Source organism: Narcine bancroftii, chromosome 4, assembly GCF_036971445.1.
Source record: "Narcine bancroftii isolate sNarBan1 chromosome 4, sNarBan1.hap1, whole genome shotgun sequence".
Classification (NCBI taxonomy): Eukaryota; Metazoa; Chordata; class Chondrichthyes; order Torpediniformes; family Narcinidae; genus Narcine; species Narcine bancroftii.
The window spans coordinates 299,532,744-299,552,945 of record NC_091472.1 but is presented as its reverse complement, the minus strand read 5'-3'; the positions used below and the strand labels follow the sequence as shown (position 1 = coordinate 299,552,945).

Below are 20,202 nucleotides of genomic sequence, written 5' to 3'. Positions count from 1 at the left end.
AGCCTGCAGCTGACGTGGACTTTTACCCCCTCCATAAATCTTCGTCCGCGAAGCCAAGCCAAAGTCAAAAAGTCAAGTCAGATGGAATCAAATATTAAGGAATAATGATGGATAATAATTTACAGTAGTTGTATAAATTTAATTACACTCCTCTTTTAGAAAAAAATAGAGAAAGATTTGCAGAACTGGAAAGGCTTGCCAATTACTTTTGTGCGAAGAGTAAGTTGTATTAAAATGAAGATTAAAGTATCTATTCAATCATTGCCTATTGCACTACCTAAAAATTTCTTTAAATAATTATATAAGGCCATTCCTATGGAATAACAAGGTGGTGAGAATTTCATTGGAAAATCTAACATGGGATTATAAATTGGGAGGACTTAGGCTCCCAGATTTTAAGAAGTATTATTTATCAACACAAGCATGATTTTTATCATTCTTCTTTGAAGTACACCCCCCCCTCCCTGCAGCCTTGGATCTGAATGGGATTGAATTCAATAAAAGAGGAGACAGCGAAGGACTTTACAAGTGGAATGATAAGTTAATAACAAAAAAGACGGATAACCCTACGATTATAATATGCCAAGAAATAAATGAGTGCAGGTATATCATTAAGAACACCTACATGTGAGATGAGTTCCTGCCTATGAATCAGGATAACAAAATATTGAATTCATGATATAACAAAGGAATAAGGTGTATTGATGACTGTTATGAGGAGGGATCTCATGTCTTTTGAACAATTAAAAAATAAATATGGAGTAACTAAAGGGACTTTCTTTTCTCCAGCTAAGATTGTTCCAAAGAGAAAGATTTGGCCCCACCTGAAATTAGTGAAATGGAATGAACAGTTTGGCTGGGGAATACACCTAAATTTATAACCAAGATGTACTATGCTCTCCAAAATGAAAGTGCAAAACCAGATTTACAGAGATCGAGAGAGAGATGGGAGTCTGATTTAGGTGTTGCAATAATGGAAAGATGCTGGTCTGATTTATGTTTGGATAGCATAACATCCATTATAAATGCAAGATTATAGATTAGTACAATATAACTTTCTTCACCAATTATATCTCACACCACAGAAGTTGCATAAATCAAAATCTGAAATATCGGAGATGTGTTTTAGGTGTAGGATTGAAACTGGAATTTTTTTATATGCTATGTGGTCACATATGAAGCCAAGACCTTTCTGGCAGGATATTACTGAAATATTACAAGGATAACAGGTGACCTGGAACTTTATCTTTTGGGCAACTTTACTGAAGTAAGCAATAAATTTACTAAATTCCAAATTTTATTTGTTAAAATAGCCTTAGCAGTGGCTAAGAAATGTATTGCAATTATTTGGAAATCCAACTCCCCATGCATACAGCATGATGACTGCTGAGATGAATAGTTACATATCTATATTAAAAAATCACATAATTTCAAAAATAAATATGACATACTTATCAAGATATGGCAGCCATAGTTGGATCATATAGGGGCCTAATTATAACTATAACAATAAAAAGGACAATTATAGATGCTGCTGTAGACTTCCCCATGGAATTTTTTATGGTCAACATGGACGTGAGCCCTGATGGCGTATGGATTTATATTGTGAAGGGGGGGGGGGTGTTTTGTTTAGTTTGTTTTTTGTAAAAAAAATAGTTTTTAAAAAAATGTTCACATATATATATATATATATATATATATATGTCTGTGTGTGTGTGTGTGTGTGTGTGTGTGTGTGTGTGTGTGTGTGTGTGTGTTTTGATATTGGAAAGTTTACTATGTACATTTATGGAAATTTTTAAAAAAAGACATAAGTGAGACCAAATTTGGAACATTGTGTGCAGTTTTGGTCATCTAACTATAGGAAGGGTAGGTATAAGATTGAAAGAATGCAGAGAAGATTTATTAGGATGATGCCCAGACTTCAGAAACTGAGTTGCAGGGAAAGGTTAAATAGATTAGGACTTTATTCTCTGGAGCATAGAATGAGGGAAGATTTTATAGAGTTATTTAAAATTATGACAGAGTAAATGTAGGGAGGCTTTTTCCATTGAGGGTAAGTTAGATAGAAACCAAAGGACAGTTCAAGGATGAAAGGAGAAAGGTTTAGACGGAACATTAGGGGGAACCTTCTTCACACAGAGTGGTCAGAGTGTGGATCAAGCTGCCCACTGAAGTGGTAAATGTCAATTTTAACATTTAAGAAGCGTTTGGAGAGGTACATGGATAGGTGGGGTGTGGAGGACTATGGACTGGGTGCAGTTCAGTGAGACTAGGCAGAATAATAGTTCAGCACAGACTAGAAGGGTTGAAGGGCCTGTTTTTGCGCTGAAATATTCTATGGTTCTATGACCACTGCTACACTGGATGCATGGTACTCCATTCCACGCCCATACTTTAAGTTGACCATGTGGCTGTGTTTATTCTTCCTGTACACAGTATCTGAAGAGCATGGAAACAATAATAATGCTGCACAGTCTGGGGAGGCAGGAGAGCAGCTTCATGACTGTGAAACATTGGACTGGATTATGTTCAAGGACTTGGCAGTTTCTCTGACTGAATATGCTATAGTGATTACCAACTTTATCAGAAAATGTGTGGACGGGTGTCTTCCTACTAAGGCTATCTAGGTGTAATCTAGCCATGAATCAAGAGATTTGTTGAAGACCAGATCTGTGGTGTTCAGATCAGGAGATTCAGAGATATACATAAAGACAAGACACAACCTCTGGAGGGCCACCACCAACTCAAAAAGCCAATTCTGGACCAAGCTGGAGTCTGTTAGGTCTGCTTTGTTCATGAATGAGTGAGACAAACACCAGGCTGAGTCGAAATCAGGGTTCTTTGTTCTTTATTACCGGATTGTAACACTTGCGACTAACAATGTTAGTCGGAGAATGCATTCTCCGACTAACTTGTTAGTCGCAAGTGTTACAATCCGGTAATAAAGAACAAAGAACCCTGATTTCGACTCAGCCTGGTGTTTGTCTCACTCATTCATGAACAAAGCAGACCTAACAAGTCTCAGATGGATACTTGGTGGTAGGGTGTGGTGAAACAACTCTTGTATATATTTGCATGCTATATGTAAATATCATGACCTTTCCTGGTTGATCCTGATCTCACTGGCCGGCTCGTGATTCCTCTCCCTTTCTTCCCCATAAAGGCTGCCATGCTATTATCCTTCCCCCAGTTCAAGTCAAGGTCAGTGTGAGTGACTAACACAGGAATGCTGTCCATCCCTTGTAAATAAAAGCCTTCAGTCTCGGCATCTTAAGACTTTGTGTAATTGATCGGGCATCATAGGGTTTACATATCATCACATCCTAGAAGGAGAGTCATTACAGAATCATAAACTATGATACGTCTCTTCCACATTAGCTTGATATCTTCTGTGCTCAATTCGAAAGGGAAAATGATGAAAAACTCTCTCAGGCTCCCATGGCCTCTGGTGACTCTTTGTTCCCAGTTTTATGAGGCTGGGATGGCAGTGTCCTGAAAATCCCTGCGAACCAAATGGTTGGAGACTTTGCAGACATTTTCAACTTCTCCTTGCTATAGTCTGAGATCCTCAACCTTTTTTTTAAAAAGATATCCATTATGCTGGTGTCCAAAAAAAGCAAGGTGACCTGCCTGAACAACTCTCAGCTTGTGACACTTGCATCTCCTGTGATAAAGTGCTTTGAGAGGTTAGGTATAAAGTAAGTCAACTTCAGTCTCATCAAGGATTTGGGCTCACATTAATTTGCCTCTCCTCACAACGGGTCAATGGCAGACACCATCTCACTGGCCCTCCCCTCTGTATTATATCATATAGAACACAGGAATAACTATGTCATGCTGTAATTCATTGACTACAGCTTGGTGTTCAACAGCATCACACCAACAAAATGTTTGAGGGGTCTGGGACACTGTTTAGCCCTCTGTGACTGGATCCTACTTCATCGGCAGACCCCAATCAATGCAGAACAGCAGCATCACCTCCTCCACCAGTTCATGGACACACCAACTGGTTAGTTCTTTACTCTATTCGTTATACACGCCATGCAGTCTATAAATTCGCTGATGACACTTTCATTGCTGGCCACATAACTTGAAATGATGAATACAGGATGGAGATTGAAAATCTGATTGGGTGGTCCAGAAGAAAAATCTTGCTCTCAACGTCACCAAGACCAATTATTGATTTTAGGAGGCAAGGCTGAGGAACCACAGACCTGATCTCACATTGATAAGATGAAGGTGGAAAGGGCTTGAACCTTCAAGTTCCAAGAGTTCCTATTATCATTAGACTTCTCTGAGAACCAGCACATCAAAGCAAGAATGAAGAAGGCCCACCATTGCTGAGATTTGGCATGTCATTGAATAGTCTTCAAACTTCTTCAGATGCACTGTGGAAGGTATACTGACTGGATACATCACAGTCTGATTTGGTAGTTTGAGTGCCCAATAACACAGAAGGTGCAAACATAGCTCGATCCATCACAGGCTCTGACACACCCCCCCCCCCCCAATCTATTGAAGACATCTATGTGAGGCATTACATCAAGAAGGCAGCCAGCACCCTTGAGGACCCCCATCAGCCTGGTCACATCCTATTCTCACTGCTACTGTACCCTCAGGTGGAACCTACAGAAGCCTGAAGACCAGCACCTCTAGATTGAACAGTTTCTTTCCAACAATGATCAATCTCTTCAACTTCTTATTACACTCATCGTCAACTGCTCCAACACCACAAAAATTCAAGTTTATTATCATCTGACTGTACATATCCAACCAGACAAAACAACATTTCTCAAGAGCACAGTGCACATACATTATACATTCTCACACCAAATATTCATAACATTCCTACATAGAAATATAGTCTAAAATAAATATATATAAATATTCCGGAATAATTTACTAAATTTCATTAATGAAGACCCAAGGTTGCAGGACATCATTCATCATCTCACATCCTGCAGTCCTAATTTTGAGGCTCCTGCACTTCTCTTTTGATGGTAGGCAGTCCAAGATATTATGTGATGGACAGTAGGCATCTTCAATAATTCTTTGAGTCCTATTTAAGCATTGCTCCCAGTGAATGTTATCAATAATGGAAAGGGAGACTCCGGTGATCTTCTCAGCCTTTTGATGTATTGACTTCTGGTCTGATGCTTTGCTCAATGATGCTGCCAGACAGGACACTCTCCATTGTACTCCTATATGATGTTTTCAAGATGGGAGCTGGTAGCCTTGCTATCCTCAACTTCCGTAGGAAGTGTAGGCACTGGTGTAACTACCTGACTAATAAGGAGGTATTGTGGGTTCAGGATAGGCCAACATTATATGCACACCAAGGAATATTGTGCTCTCACTTCTCTCCACGATAGAGCGATTGATGTGCAAGACAGCGGATACCATTTTTCTTCTTGCACGACAGGAAATGTGCATTTTTCTTGTGTCTTTTGTATTTATTGCCTCTTTTTAATTCAGTTCAATCTAGATTATTTTTCCACAACATGCCTGTTTGGCTGCAGCAAGTAAGAATTTTGATACATGTGCACATTGTACAATGTACGTGACAATAAACTCATTATCTTTATCATACAAAATTGATTCATTGGTCGCAAAGCATTGTTGGACATCCAAAAGTTGCAAAAATTGCAAATATTTCTATCTCAATTGTACACAGCTTATTTGGGAAATTTGACTTGCCTGTGAAATGGAGTTGATATTATTTGTAAAGCTATCTGGTGTACATGGTGATATTGGTTCTCTGAACAAACAATGTGGTTGTTATTGTTTGCAGACCTCCACAACAGTTCCAAGGAACTTCTGTGGTAATATAATATGCTTTTATATTTAATTCATGATTATTTTATATTAGTTCATTTCAAAGTTGAAAACTTGTTTTCTGTAGGTATTCCTCAAGTATTATCAAGTAGAGCAGTTAAATTTACTGCTCAGAGAAGTCATTGCCAGTATTGTAGTTATTCAAGCCCACATCAAAGGCTGGCTGGGAGCCAAGAGATACAAGAAAGCACAAGCTCAAAAACAAAGCAATGCCATCATCATCCAGTCAGGTATGCTCAAAACTGTTGAAATTGAGTAGAATTGGACTGAAAATACAAATAATCAAATGTCTGCTGTCTCTTACAAGAAGTGATTTTTAATGTTTGTGGAAGCCAGGTAGGAATTAAATCATCCATTTCATTAACTCACTGGCACTTTATTTCCCAAAGGTGTTGGAATTCTTTCTTCAATAGTAGCTCAGTAGGTAAACAAGAAAATATGCAATACTGGGGTCTAGCACAGTACACAAGAGGTGGAGAAACTCAGCAGGTGACACAGTACTCCATTGGGCCTGAACCTTTAGTCTGGAATGGAAGCTCAGTGGTGAGCTCTTCTGCCTCATTTGTCTCAAGAATTGGTTTCAATGTTGCTTGCAAGAAGTCTATGTGGGTTTCCCCTGAATGCTCCTCTTTATTTGTTTGTGTAAATTGTTAAATAGTCAAAGGGCAATTGATGGGCAAGTGAAAGAGGTTAAATTACAAGGGTGCAAGGAAACCTTTACTGGGAGCTACTATTTTTGCAATGGGTTGAATGGCCTCCTTTGTCACAATGAGAGGTAAAGAAAGTCATTGCAGATTGGGTACAATGACATCACTTCTGGTAATCTCTCTTCTACAGCATCTAATCTCATTGTTTCCCAACTACAAACTGCCCAATTCTACCTCCTACCTCAGATCCACAAACACAATTGCCCTGGTAGAACCATTGTCAACCCATGCTCCTACCTTGCCAAACTGATATTATCATACAATAATTCCATATTGGTCTAATGTCCCTTCCCACCTACATACAGGAAACCTCACATGCTCTTCATCACTTCAACTTTCAGTTCCCTTTGTTAGACTGCCTCATTCTGACCATCCCTGTATGCTTCCATCACACATAAAGAAGGCCTCAAAGCTCTCTACTTTTTCTTAAATAACCTCCACCACCACCCTCCTCCACCTGGCAGAACTTGCTCCCATCCTCAATAACTTCTCCTTTGGCTCATTCTACTTTCTCCAAGTAAAAGGTGTACCCATGGGTGCATGCATGGGTCTCAGCTATGCATTTCCTTTTGTGGATACGTGGAGTGATCCATGCTGCATGTCTGCTCAGACAAAATTTCTCAACTCTACATTAATGTCTGCATTGGTACTGTCTCTGCACAGAGGATGAGCTTGCTGTTTTATTCCCTTTGCTGCCAACTTCAACCACAATCTCAAATTCACTTGGAGTTCCATCTCTGGTAACTCTCTCCTCCATTTCAGGACACAAACTATCTGTAAACATCTTTTTATCAACCTATTGGCTCCGACAGGTACCTTGACTACACCTCTTACCACCCTGGCTCCTTTTAGGATTCTATTCCATTCTCTCAATTCCTCCATTTCTGTCACCATCTACTCCCAGGATGAGGCCTTCCATTCCAGACATTATCTCAGCCTTCACTTGCATCTCCTGTATTTCCTCCACATCTATCCCCTTCCACCATTGGATGCAACAAGGACCTTGCCTATCACTCCACCAGTCTCTGCATCCAACAAAGGGATCCCACTACCAGACACATCTTCCTCTCCGCTTTCCATAGGCATCACTTCCTCCAGATCACCCTCGTCCACTGAACCCTTCAGATCAATTGCCCCTTTGGTACCTACCCCTAGGAAGGACTGGACTTACACTTGCACTGTTACAAACCACAGATAACAAGCAGCAATAGACAATGAACCAGACAGTGTTTAATTTTAAACCACTAATTTTTTTTCTAACTCTTAAACTATAGTCTTAACTCTTAAAATATCCTTAACACTAAATCTGTCACCAGAGCTATGCGCAGGGTGTGTGTGCGTATGCGCGTGTGTGTGTATGTGTGTGTGTGCGGGCGTGAGTGACATACCCAAACCATTACAGTTCAGGCTAAAATATAGAAAGTTACTTCAAAGTTCAGTCTTTCAAATTCAGTGTTGAAGTGTAGGCCTTTGAAATTTGATGCCCAAAATTAATGTTGAACTGATGGGAAGACTGGAGATGTGGCTGCTACAGAATCACAAATTCTTCTTGCATTGCCTTTGAAGAAATGTCCATCCACACAAGCTGTGGTCATAACACTCCTTCTCCTTTTGTAGGTAAGACTCGAGCTGGGCAGCCTCCATGAAACTTCCAAGACCCTAGCACTGGTCTCTCCAAGTGACCTTCACTGTTAGACACACTCACATGAAGCACTTTGCTTCCCAAAAGACCCTCCTGGCACAGGTCAATCCATTGAAAAGGCCCAGACATTCACAGAGCATGCTTTGCTCTGAATTCCACACAAATGGCTGGCCACAAGAGCTGCTTCATAAAGCTGCTTTCTCTTCAGCAGTCAGAATGGTTCTCCCTTGCAAAATCACAGTCTCTTTGCAAATGTATTGAATTCTGGAACAAACTGTGACAAACCTTCCCTCAGTTCTTCCATTGCATTGAATCATCTCTGAGCTGTGACTTGTCCTTGTGTGAAATGTTGAATGTTAATTATGACCATTCAGTCCCTCCTGTCGATACTATCCTTTACAAGGGTAATCCCATTTTATTAAAATGGGAACTCGTAATAGCACCAACTCCTTTACTACCATTCAGAGCCCCAAACAGTCCTTAGAGATCATTTACTGAATCTGGTGTTCCCAATGCAACCTCCTGTATGTTGGGGAGACTAGACTCAGTCTGGGAGATCCTTTCATTGAGCACCTTGGCTCTGTCTGCTGCAACATCCAGGACCCCCACCCCCAGAGGCCAACCATGTCAATTCCAAAGCCCACTGCCATACTGTAATGTCTGTGAAATATCTGTCTATAGCTTAATACTGCCGAGTTGAGGCCAACAAGAAATTAGACAAACAGCTCCTTGTATTCTGTCTTGGTAGTCTCTAATGAGATGACATCAATATAGACCTCCAATTTCAATTACATACCCCCTAACCCCACCCCCAGTCTCCCTCTCTTTCCCTCACCCCTCTTTCTCCCTTTTTCCAGTTCCCAACTCAACACAATAGACAATAGGTGCTGGAGTAGGCCATTTGGCTCATCCAGCCAGAACCTCCATTTATTTAGATTATGGCTGATCTTTCACTATCAGTACCCTGTCCTTGCCTTCTCCCCATAATCCTTCATTCCCCTGTCCACAAGAACCTTATTTAACTACCTCTTGAACTTATCCAGAGAACCCGCCTCTACCATCCTCTGCGGCAAAGCATTCTACAGACCAACAACTCTCTGGGTAAAAAAAAAATGTTCTCATCTCGGTCCTAAAGGGCCTTCCCTGTATTTTCAAACTATAGCCTCTAGTCCTATCAGTTTCTATTGTGTCGATCATATCTCCTCTCATCCTTCTAAATTTCAACGTATACAACCCCATTTTATCCAATCTTCTGGCATATGTCAATCCCGCCATCCCAGGAACTAACCTTGTGAATCTACGCTGCACTCCCTCAATAGCAAGAATGTCCTTCCTCAAATTAGGAGACCAGATCTGGACACAATATTCCAGATGTGGTCTCACCAGAGCCATGTTCAGCTGCAGAAGGACATCTTTACTCCTATACTCTATTCCTTTTTTATGAAGGCCAACATGCCGTTTGCCTTTTTCACAGCTTGTTGAACCTGCATACTAGCTTTTAGTGACTGATGTACAAGATAACATTGCATTTCCACACTCTCTAACTTGACTCTATTTAAATAATAATCTGCCTTCCTGTTCCTGCCACCAAAGTGGATAACCTCACATTTATCCACATTAAACTGCATCTTCCATGCATCCGCTCACTCACCTAACCTGTCCAAGTCCCTCTGCATTTTCCTAACATCCTTCTTACACTTCACACTGTCACACAGTTTTGTGTCATCTGCAAGTTTGCTAATGTAATTTATAATCCCCTTATCTAAATCATTAATATATATGATAAACAACTGAGGACCCAGCACCGAGCCCTGCAGGACCCCACTTGTCACATTTTGCCACCCCACAAGTGACCCGTTAATCCCAACTCTTTGTTTCCTGTCTGTCAATCAATTTTCTATCCATGTCAGCACCCTGAATACCATGCTCTCTGATTTTGTCAACTAATCTCTGATGCAGGACCTTATCAAAAGCCTTCTGAAAGTCCAAGTACACCACACCCATGTCCACCCTCCTCGTCACATCCTCAAAACATTTCAGAAGTTTAGTCAAGCATGATTTTCCCTTCAGAAATCCATTGACTTGTAATGATACTATCATTTCTGTCTAAGTGTGGTGTTATTTCTTCTTTTATAATAGATTCTAATTTATTCCCCACTACTGGCATCAAGTTAACCAGTCTGTAATTGCCCGTTCTCTCCCTCCCTCCCTTCTTAAAAAGTGGCACAACATTAGCCATCCTCCAATCCACAGGCACCTCTCCTGAATCTATAGAACATTGAAAAATGTCAACCAATGCATCCACAATTTGAAGAGCAATCTCCCTAAGTACCTTGAGATGCAGTCCATCAGGCCCTGGGGACTTAACAGCCTTCAGTCCATTCAATCTACTCAATACCACATGCTTCCGAATCTGGATTTCCATCAATTCCTCCATTACCGTTAGAATTTCTATCAATTTCTTCAATACTGCTGTACCTCTAACTCCTATCTGACCTTTACCTGTATCTTCCCTGGTGAAGACAGATCCAAAGTACCTGTTAAACTCGTCAGCCATTTCCTTGCTTCCCATAATAATTTTGCCCATTTCTGTTTTTAAGGGCCAAATTTTGGTCCTAACTAATTTTTTCCTCTTCACATAGCTAAAGAAGCTTTTACTATCCCCTTTTATATTATTGGCTAGTCTACTCTTGTACCTCATTTCTTCCTCCTGTATAGCTGTAGTGAACTGGGATTCACTAGAAGTGTCCTGTACTGATGAATGGTCCTGGCTTCTCTCCGGGGGCCTGTAAATAATCCTGGGTTCCCTGCTAATCCCTGAGCCCCTCTGAAGTCTGTTCATGAGCCCTACCTGAGTTGTCAGCTAATAAAAGCATTAGATCTCCCTCCCGTTGAGTGTGTGATTTTAACTACCCTACAGTAGCTTTCTTCATTACCTTCTGTTGCTCTTTAAAGATTTCCCAATCCTCTAGCTTCCCAGTCCTCTTTGCTATTTGTAATTCCTCTCCTTGGTCTTGATACTGTTCATGATTTCCTTTGTCAGCCACAGTTGCCCTTCACTCTCCTTAGAGCCTTTCTTCGTCTTCGGAATGAAATAGTCCTGAAAAATGCCCAGAAATACCTGCCACTTTTGTTTCACAGTTCTCCCAACCAGGGTATCCTTCCATTGTATTTTGGCAAGCTCCTCCCTCTTGGCTGCATAATCCCCTTTATTCAACTGTAATACTGATACTTCTGACTTTCTTTCCTTCTCCCTTTCAAATTTCAAATTAAAACTCACCAAATTATGGTCACTACTACCTAATGGCTCCCTTACTTCAAGCTCCCTTATTAAATCCACATCGTTACACAACACCAAATCCAGAATTGTCTTTCCCCTGGAGAGGTCCATCATGAGCTGGTTTAAAAATGTATCCCGGAGACATTCTATTAACTCACTTGCTTGTAATCCCGCACCAGCTAGATTTTCCCAGTCTACCTGCATGTTGAAATCCCCCATAACAACTGTATTATTACCATTCTGACATGTCAATCTTAACTCCTGATTTATTCTGCCTCCTATATCTGAGCTACTGTTTGGGGGCCTGTATAAGACTCTCATTATAGTCCTCTTGCCCTTCCTCAACTCTATCCAAACAGATTCTACTCCACCTGCTTTTATGTCACTCCTTTCAAGTGATTGAAAATCATTCTTTACCAACAGAGCCACCCCACCCCCCTCTACCCACCTATCTTTCCTTTTGATAGGACATATACCCTGGAATATTAATTTCCCAATCCAGGCCCTCCTGCAGCCATGTCTCTGTTATTCCAATTACATCATACTCTCCAATATGCAGTTGAGCCTCAAGCTCATCCATTTTATTTCTTATATTCCATGCGTTCATGTATAATACCTTTAGTTGTTACTCCCCACACCCCTCACCTTGTTACCTGATGCACTTGGCCATACTTGCCGATCCCTTTTTGCTCCTTCTGCTCTTTTAATTTTACTGCCTGTCCAAACTTTTCTTATTTTCTCTTTCCTATCCATTGGCCTATCACTCAGGTTCTCATTCCCCCTGCCAAATTAGTTTAAACCATACCCAACAGTTCTATTAAACTTGCCCGTCAGGATATTGGCTCCTTTTGGGTTCAGGTGTAACCTGTCCCCCACTGTAGAGGTAATGCCTCCCCCAGAAGAGATCCCAATGGTCTAAGAATCTGCACCAGTCCTCATTCATCCGACTGATCCTTCCATTTTTGCCCCCACTTGCACCTAACACAGGTAGCAATCCAGAGATCATTACCCTGGAGGTCTAAGAGACAGGATAGGCTTCCATCCTAACTCACTGTAATCCCTCTGCAGGACCTCCTCCCCTTTTTTATCTACGTCATTGGTATCCATCTGTACCAAGACATCAGGCTGCTCACCCTCTCCTCTCAGAATACTCTGGACCTGATTTGAGATATCTCGCACCCTGGCACCTGGGAGGCAACACCACATGTGGGTATATCTATCAGGCTCACAGAATCCCTTGTCTGTACCCCTGACAATGGAATCCCCTATGACCACTGCATTCCTCTTCCTTCCCTGGTCACTGTGGCCATCCTCTGTCAGGTCATCCTCCTCAACAGCATCCAATACCATATACCTGTTGCTGAGAGGAATAGCCATAGGGGTGCTCTCCACTATCCTGGTATTTATCTTCCTTCCCCTGACAGTTGCCCACTTACCCACCACCTCTAATCCAGGGGTAACAACCTCCTTTGACATCCTATCAATTACCTCTTCACTCTCCCCAATGAACCACAGGTCATCAAACTGCAACTCCATCTCCCTAATTTGGTTCTTAAGGAGCTGCATTCCAGTGCAGGTGTGACCACTGGGAAGGGTGAAGGTCCTATCAACCACCTCCTCACTCTCTCTAACAAGCCACAGGTCATCAAACTGAAGTTCCAGTTCCCCAACTCGGTCTTTAAGGAACTGTATCTCGGTGCACCTGGCACAGATATGGTCATTGGGGAGGGTGGAAGTCACCCATGGTTCCCACATCTGACACCAGAACCCATAGGCATGACTCTGTAAACTGTTATATGGTTATATTAAACTTATTAAGAAAGGCAAATAATACATCTTACCTTTCTCCAAGCCTACTTTCGCTGAAGCCTGTTGAGTCAAAGCCTGGAAGACCCACTCTTTTGCTGTGCCACTCACTCAATGGGCCATTCCTTGCTGGCCACTCCTTGTCCCTTCCCTCCTTTTATTGGTCCCTTACCAATTAAAACTAACAGGCAAGTTTACTTTACTCACTGTACTTCCTCCTGGACCTCCTTGTGGCCCGACTAGGCCCCTGACTGGTATGTTTACTTTATGTATTCGCCACACGTCCTCCTCAACCTCCTCGTCGCTCTCTTCTCAGAGAGCTCTCTTTCTTAGCCCTCTGCCTGCTCCCCCATTACTTTTCAACTTCTATCTCTTTTACCGTCCCTCCTCTTACCCGCTGCCTATACTCTTTCCCCTTTCTGCCTTGCTCCCGCCTTTTTGTTCAGACATCTGAGGAAGGGCTCAGGCTTGAAACATCAACGTTTATTTTGATTGGATGCCTCGTGACCTGCTGAGTTTAGAACCATAGAACATTGCAGGACAGAAACAGGCCCTTCAGCCCTTCTAGTCAGTGCTGAATTCTGCTTTGTCTCACTGTCCTGAACCTAGTCCATAGCAGTTCATACCCTTCCCAACCATGTACCTGTCCAAATGCTTCTCAAATGTTAAAATTGGGCCTGCATTCATACTTCAGCTGGCAACTCATTCTACAATCCCACCAATTTCTGTGAGAAGTTATTCTCCTACTCTTTCACCCTTAACCCATGTCCTCTGGTTTGTATCTCACCTACCCTCAATGGAAAAAGCTGACCTACATTTATTCTGTCTGTACCCCTCATAATTTTAAATACCTCTATCAAATTTACCCTCTTTCATCTACGCTCCAGGAAATAAAGTCCTAACCTGTTTAACCTTTTCCTGTAATTCACTTCCTGAAGTCTGGGCAATATCCTAGTAAATCTTCTCTGCACTCTCAGTCTTATTGATATCTTTCCTTTAGTTAAGTGACCAAAACTGCACACAATACTGCAAATTTGGCCTCACTAATGTCTTGTACAACTTTAACATAACATTCCAACTCCTGTACTCAATACTTTGATCTATGAAGGGCAATATGCCAAAAGCTCTCTTTACAATCCTTTCTACCTGTGATGCCACATTCAGGGAATTGTGTCAGTATTTCCAAATCTCAATTTTCTACCACACTCCTCAGTGACCTACCATTTACTGTGCATGTCCTTTCTTGATTTGTCCTTTCAAAATTCAACACTTCATACTTGGTTTCTCCAGCACTTTTGTGTGCTGCACTAGATCCCAGTATCCACAGATTTTCATGTTTACCTAAAAGACTGTCTGTTCTTCAGATCCTCAAAGCCTTCATCAGTCAAACTGAAATAGAATGTTCATAGTAGCCCTGCTGGTAAAATTACAAATATTATAGAGCTAATTTTCCAATAAACAATAAGTCCAAATGTCTGTAAGCAAGACATGGACCTTACAATATTTTGTGAATTCCATTTGACGTAATTTATCATTTTCTTTTACGCAAAAGGCACAATACAAATCAGGCTATTGCTGATAACTTGTTCATTGTTTCCAGGTCATGCTGTAAGCATGCAGAAATAACAGGATATCTTGTTTAAAACTAGATTTAAAATTCTGGCTATTATGACTTAAAGGAACCACCAACACATGCTTAAATAATTATCCCAATGTACTCTCTTTTCATAAGAAAACCTGCCCATTTTCCTCAACAATGTATCAACTCACACTGACAATGCTTTGCATCATTTATTAGATCTATAGATAATTTTATCCTTTCTTTGGCTTGGCTTCGCGGACGAAGATTTATGGAGGGGGTAAAATGTCCACGTCAGCTGCAGGCTCGTTTGTGGCTGACAAGTCCGATGCGGGACAGGCAGACACGATTGCAGCGGTTGCAAGGGAAAATTGGTTGGTTGGGGTTGGGTGTTGGGTTTTTCCTCCTTTGCCTTTTGTCAGTGAGGTGGGCTCTGCGGTCTTCTTCAAAGGAGGTTGCTGCCCGCCAAACTGTGAGGCGCCAAGATGCACGGTTTGAGACGTTATCAGCCCACTGGCGGTGGTCAATGTGGCAGGCACCAAGAGATTTCTTTAGGCAGTCCTTGTACCTTTTCTTTGGTGCACCTCTGTCACGGTGGCCAGTGGAGAGCTCGCCATATAACACGATCTTGGGAAGGCGATGGTCCTCCATTCTGGAGACGTGACCCATCCAGCGCAGCTGGATCTTCAGCAGCGTGGACTCGATGCTGTCGACCTCTGCCATCTAGAGTACTTCGACGTTAGGGGTGTAAGCGCTCCAATGGATGTTGAGGATGGAGCGGAGACAACGCTGGTGGAAGCGTTCTAGGAGCCGTAGGTGGTGCCGGTAGAGGACCCATGATTCGGAGCCGTTGTCAGATAATTTTATATACACCAATTTAATACCATATTCGTAATCAATTTAAGTATGTATGCATATGACAACTTTATGTGTTGCGCAAACTCTACGCAGCTTCAGACTAATAGTAATTAATTTGGTAACCCGTCCAAAGTCTAGGATTCTAACTGCAATATTTATGATAAATTTAATTCTAGATTTTCACATCCACTTGTTGATCCCAATGCTAACATCTGCCACATTATAATGTATTTCAGAAATTATACCAGATGAATGCAAGTATTATTTGGTCATTAAGCCTAAAATGCTTGAAAGAATGTGTAGTTTAAATGATATATAAATAACAAATAGAAAGCTCTTCATCTCTCAAGCCTGCCCTGTGAAGCAATAACAGTTGTGGGGTAATGGTACAATAATGAGAGAAGGAAATAAATTTTGGCACACGTTTATCAAAATATCTAAATTAATATTTTCAAATTATTCTAAAATCATTAGTAACACATACAAACAAATTAAGATATAGACTCCCCTTTCCACAAATAAATAAAAATAGCTTTCAGGAGAAAAACACCATTTTCCCCACCAGCATGTCATATTCATTTCAATTCTGGGGTAACACAGTCTAGTCAAATGGAGATCGGCTTGAATAATTATGCATCATATCCAATTCACTCCTTCCCTTCACTGGCTCATCGTTCCTTCATTTGTTATTAGCCTGGAGAGCACATGTTGCATATAAACACTTCAAGGAATTGAAGACACAAAGAGAAGCTGCAATTTGCATCCAAGCAGGTATGGCAAATATTTTAAAATTATTTTACAATTATGAAAGTGTTGTAATTAACAAGTCTTTCTAACAAATATAATCCAATGATAATATACAACTTCTATGCCTACTTTTATACATCTGTTATTGCCTAAGTCATCCTTTCTTTTTATACATTGTCTTGAAATCTATGATTAAAAAAAACAGAAGAGGAAATGGTGCAACTGTTATCTGAAGACATGACTTACAATTTTCCAATATGTTTTGTTTTCTTGTCAGGCCTAGAATCTGCAGTTAGTGGATTGTTAAGAATCATTATGGCAGAAAATCTTTCTGGCTGTTCTGTGAAAGGGTTTTCTCCTTTTCTCAAAGAGATAAAAGAGAATTTAAATATATGCCTGGACTCAATAATATTTGGGTCTTATTATCACTGCTGTCAGAAAGTAGAAGTTAAATTGTTTATGTGAGTGGAAGCTTCATATCACTTCCTGCACCTTCATCTTCAAAAATCTTTGGCCTGGTTATCTTTCAGGCCACAGGCCTTCACTGTAGCTGAGAGTTTTACATACACCATCTGGTTAAAACCCTTGTCATAACAATGGAAAAATGAAAATTCATCCATGATATGTGCGAAATGCCCAAAAGAACAGCAATATTTTTATTTTATAAATGAGGTCTAAAAGTATTCTTGAAATACTGCCTGAAAGTACTTGTTGTTTTATGACTTAATCCTGGCAAAATATTCCATTGCCCTGCCAGCTTTAATATAGAACATTGAACTTTACAGCAAATGTTAGCCCTTCAGTCTACAATGTTGTACCAACCTATATAAAGCTGTTCTAAACAACATAATTTTTTCCTGCCTCACACCCATATCTCTATTTTTCTTGCATCTATGTGTCTATCTAAGAGTCTTTTGACTGTCCTTATTATACCAAGCTCCACCACCACCCATGGCAGTTCATTCCAGGCATCCACCATTCTGTGTAAAAATAAAACACACACACCTTACTTCTGACATCTCTCCTAAACTTTCCTACACTCACCTTTAACAGATGTCCTCTTGGATTTGCTATTGTAACCACAGGAAAAAAGTGTTGGCTGTCCACCCTATCTAAACATGGGTCAATGATTATGAACCTTGCAATATTCTGATAAAAGTGGAAATCAGGTGCTTCTCCTGCCTTATTATCTTAATTCTCAATTATTACCTACTTCCACACACTGGATTTAGGCTTCACATAATACTGTATTGTTATTATATTATACTTATATATTTAACAATAATTCATAAATTTTAATTTATATATTATAATAGAATTTCCCAATGAATCTAGGTCTGCTTATAATTTTCTCATATACTCAGTCTCCTCTTCCAAGTAATTAATGCATATTATGAACAATTGTGGGCCCAACATTGATCCCTGCAGTATTCCTCTTTATCACTTACATTTTTTTACACAGAAATCTGATATTTCCATAAGAAAACCCGGCATTGTCAGCTTTGGTTGTTAGTCTGTCTTTTTGCACATCAGGCCAGCATTACAGGAGAAAAAGAGGCAGGAAGTATAACTCAACATTGCAACATTGTCAGCATCTAGTGTCACATATAACATAAAAATATTTGATGGCAAGTTAGAAAAAAATGTATGGTGGTGCGCTGTTGGGAGAGTCTCCCGGTGCCCACTGTCGGGCCTCGCACTAGCCATTGTTGTGTTGAGAAAATGTCAGGATCGAGAGAGGTGAGTCTGGACACAAGGGTTTGCAATCAAACTTTACTTTTATTAACACACTTCAATTAATAGAAAAGCTTGGGAAAATCATAGCAGGAATTGTAAAAAATGCACAATTTATAAAAGAGCATGGGAAAATCTACTGCAAGTATTGATCTATAGCAGTGGTGTTCAAACTTTTTCTTTCAACTCACATACCACTTTAGGTAATCCCTAAGCCATTCTTTCTTTGGCTTGGCTTCGCGGACGAAGATTTATGGAGGGGTAATGTCCACGTCAGCTGCAGGCTCGTTTGTGGCTGACAAATCCGATGCGGGACAGGCAGATACGGTTGCAGCGGTTGCAAGGGAAAATTGGTTGGTTGGGGTTGGGTGTTGGGTTTTTCCTCCTTTGTCTTTTGTCAGTGAGGTGGGCTCTGCGGTCTTCTTCAAAGGAGGTTGCTGCCTGCCGAACTGTGAGGCGCCAAGATGCACGGTTTGAGGCGATATCAGCCCACTGGCAGTGGTCAATGTGGCAGGCACCAAGAGATTTTTTTAGGCAGTCCTTGTACCTCTTCTTTGGTGCACCTCTGTCACGGTGGCCAGTGAAGAGCTCAACATAGAACACGATCTTGGGAAGGCGATGGTCCTCCATTCTGGAGACGTGACCTACCCAGCGCAGTTGGATCTTCAGCAGCCTGGATTCGATGCTGTCGGCCTCTGCCATCTCGAATACTTCGATGTTAGGGATGAAGTCGCTCCAATGAATGTTGAGGATGGAGCGGAGACAACGCTGGTGGAAGCGTTCTAGGAGCCGTAGGTGATGCCGGTAGAGGACACATGATTCGGAGCCGAACAGGAGTGTGGGTATGACAACGGCTCTGTATGCGCTAATCTTTGTGAGGTTTTTCAGTTGGTTGTTTTTCCAGACTCTTTTGTGTAGTCTTCCAAAGGCTCTATTTGCCTTGGCGAGTCTGTGGTCTATCTTGTTGTCGATCATTGCATCCGATGAAATGGTGCAGCCGAGATAGGTAAATTGGTTGACCGTTTTGAGTTTTGTGTGCCTGATGGAGATGTGGGGGTGCTGGTAGTCATGGTGGGGAGCTGGCTGATAGAGGACCTCAGTTTTCTTCAGGCTGACTTCCAGGCCATAGGTGCTCTGTAATTAGTAAGGTATTACTTCAGGTAGCATATGAGTGGGGGGAAAAAAATTGAGAACCATTGCTCAAGACCCAATTGTCATTGAAATATTTAGCTTGAGAAAAATTGTCATTGGCCCATTCCCTTTAGAGTTATGAAACCGTGCACATAACGAGTCAGTTAGATATGATTAAAACAGTGATTTTGAAATTTTTTCTTTCCACTCACATATCACCTTAAGTAATCCCTACTAATCACCACTATCTATCATTGGGGGCCGTTGACAGATAACAAGAAATAGCGTTGGGGGCTTCAGACTGTTCAAACTGAGGACAAACCCACAGACCAGATTGCTGACTAGAGACACCTATGGACAGGTGAGAGCAGGGCAGTGGGATCAGTGAGGGGACTGGTCTTTTATCACAATGCCACTCCCTAACACTAATCTCCTCTCCCTTAATATCTAAAAGTGTCAGTGACTGTCTTGAATACATTCAGTAACTGAGCATTCACACCCTCCTTTTGTAGAGTTCCAGACCCAGTACCCTTTGATACATACTTTTTATCTTATTCATGAATGATCAAACCCTATTTTGAAAGACCAAAAGCCATTTCAAACCATGAATTATGTACTTATGAATCAAATCATCTCTCATGCTCCTCCCAGCAACACATCAATGTTTCACCCACTTAACGACGCAGTGTGTCCTGTAGAGGATGCATCACTATTTCACACCAGCTCATTTCATCTCCAGCTCCAGCCATTTCATCTACAGCTCATTTGAGACTAATGCATTTATGGGAGCATGCATAGACATCCGAGATGGGCTAAACCCTAAGTGCCTGGCGGTCAGGTATTCGCTTGTGCACTACTCACTGTCAGCCAGATCGACTCT

General features: G+C 41.2%; 1 protein-coding gene across 18 annotated transcripts in view; it reads left to right on the top strand.

The window, feature by feature from the left end:
- Positions 1 to 20,202, top strand: part of LOC138762153 (myosin-IIIb-like) — a 550,501-nt gene that overhangs the window by 336,628 nt on the left and 193,671 nt on the right. For all 18 annotated transcript variants that reach the window (XR_011356778.1, XR_011356777.1, XM_069935663.1 and 15 more), the window contains 2 exons: positions 5,906 to 6,068; positions 16,404 to 16,481. Coding sequence is in view for 16 of the 18 variants with exons in the window: in XM_069935663.1 (XP_069791764.1) it covers positions 5,906 to 6,068; positions 16,404 to 16,481 (241 nt within the window). In the remaining 2 variants the exon portion in view is untranslated. The remainder of the gene's footprint in view (positions 1 to 5,905; positions 6,069 to 16,403; positions 16,482 to 20,202) is intronic.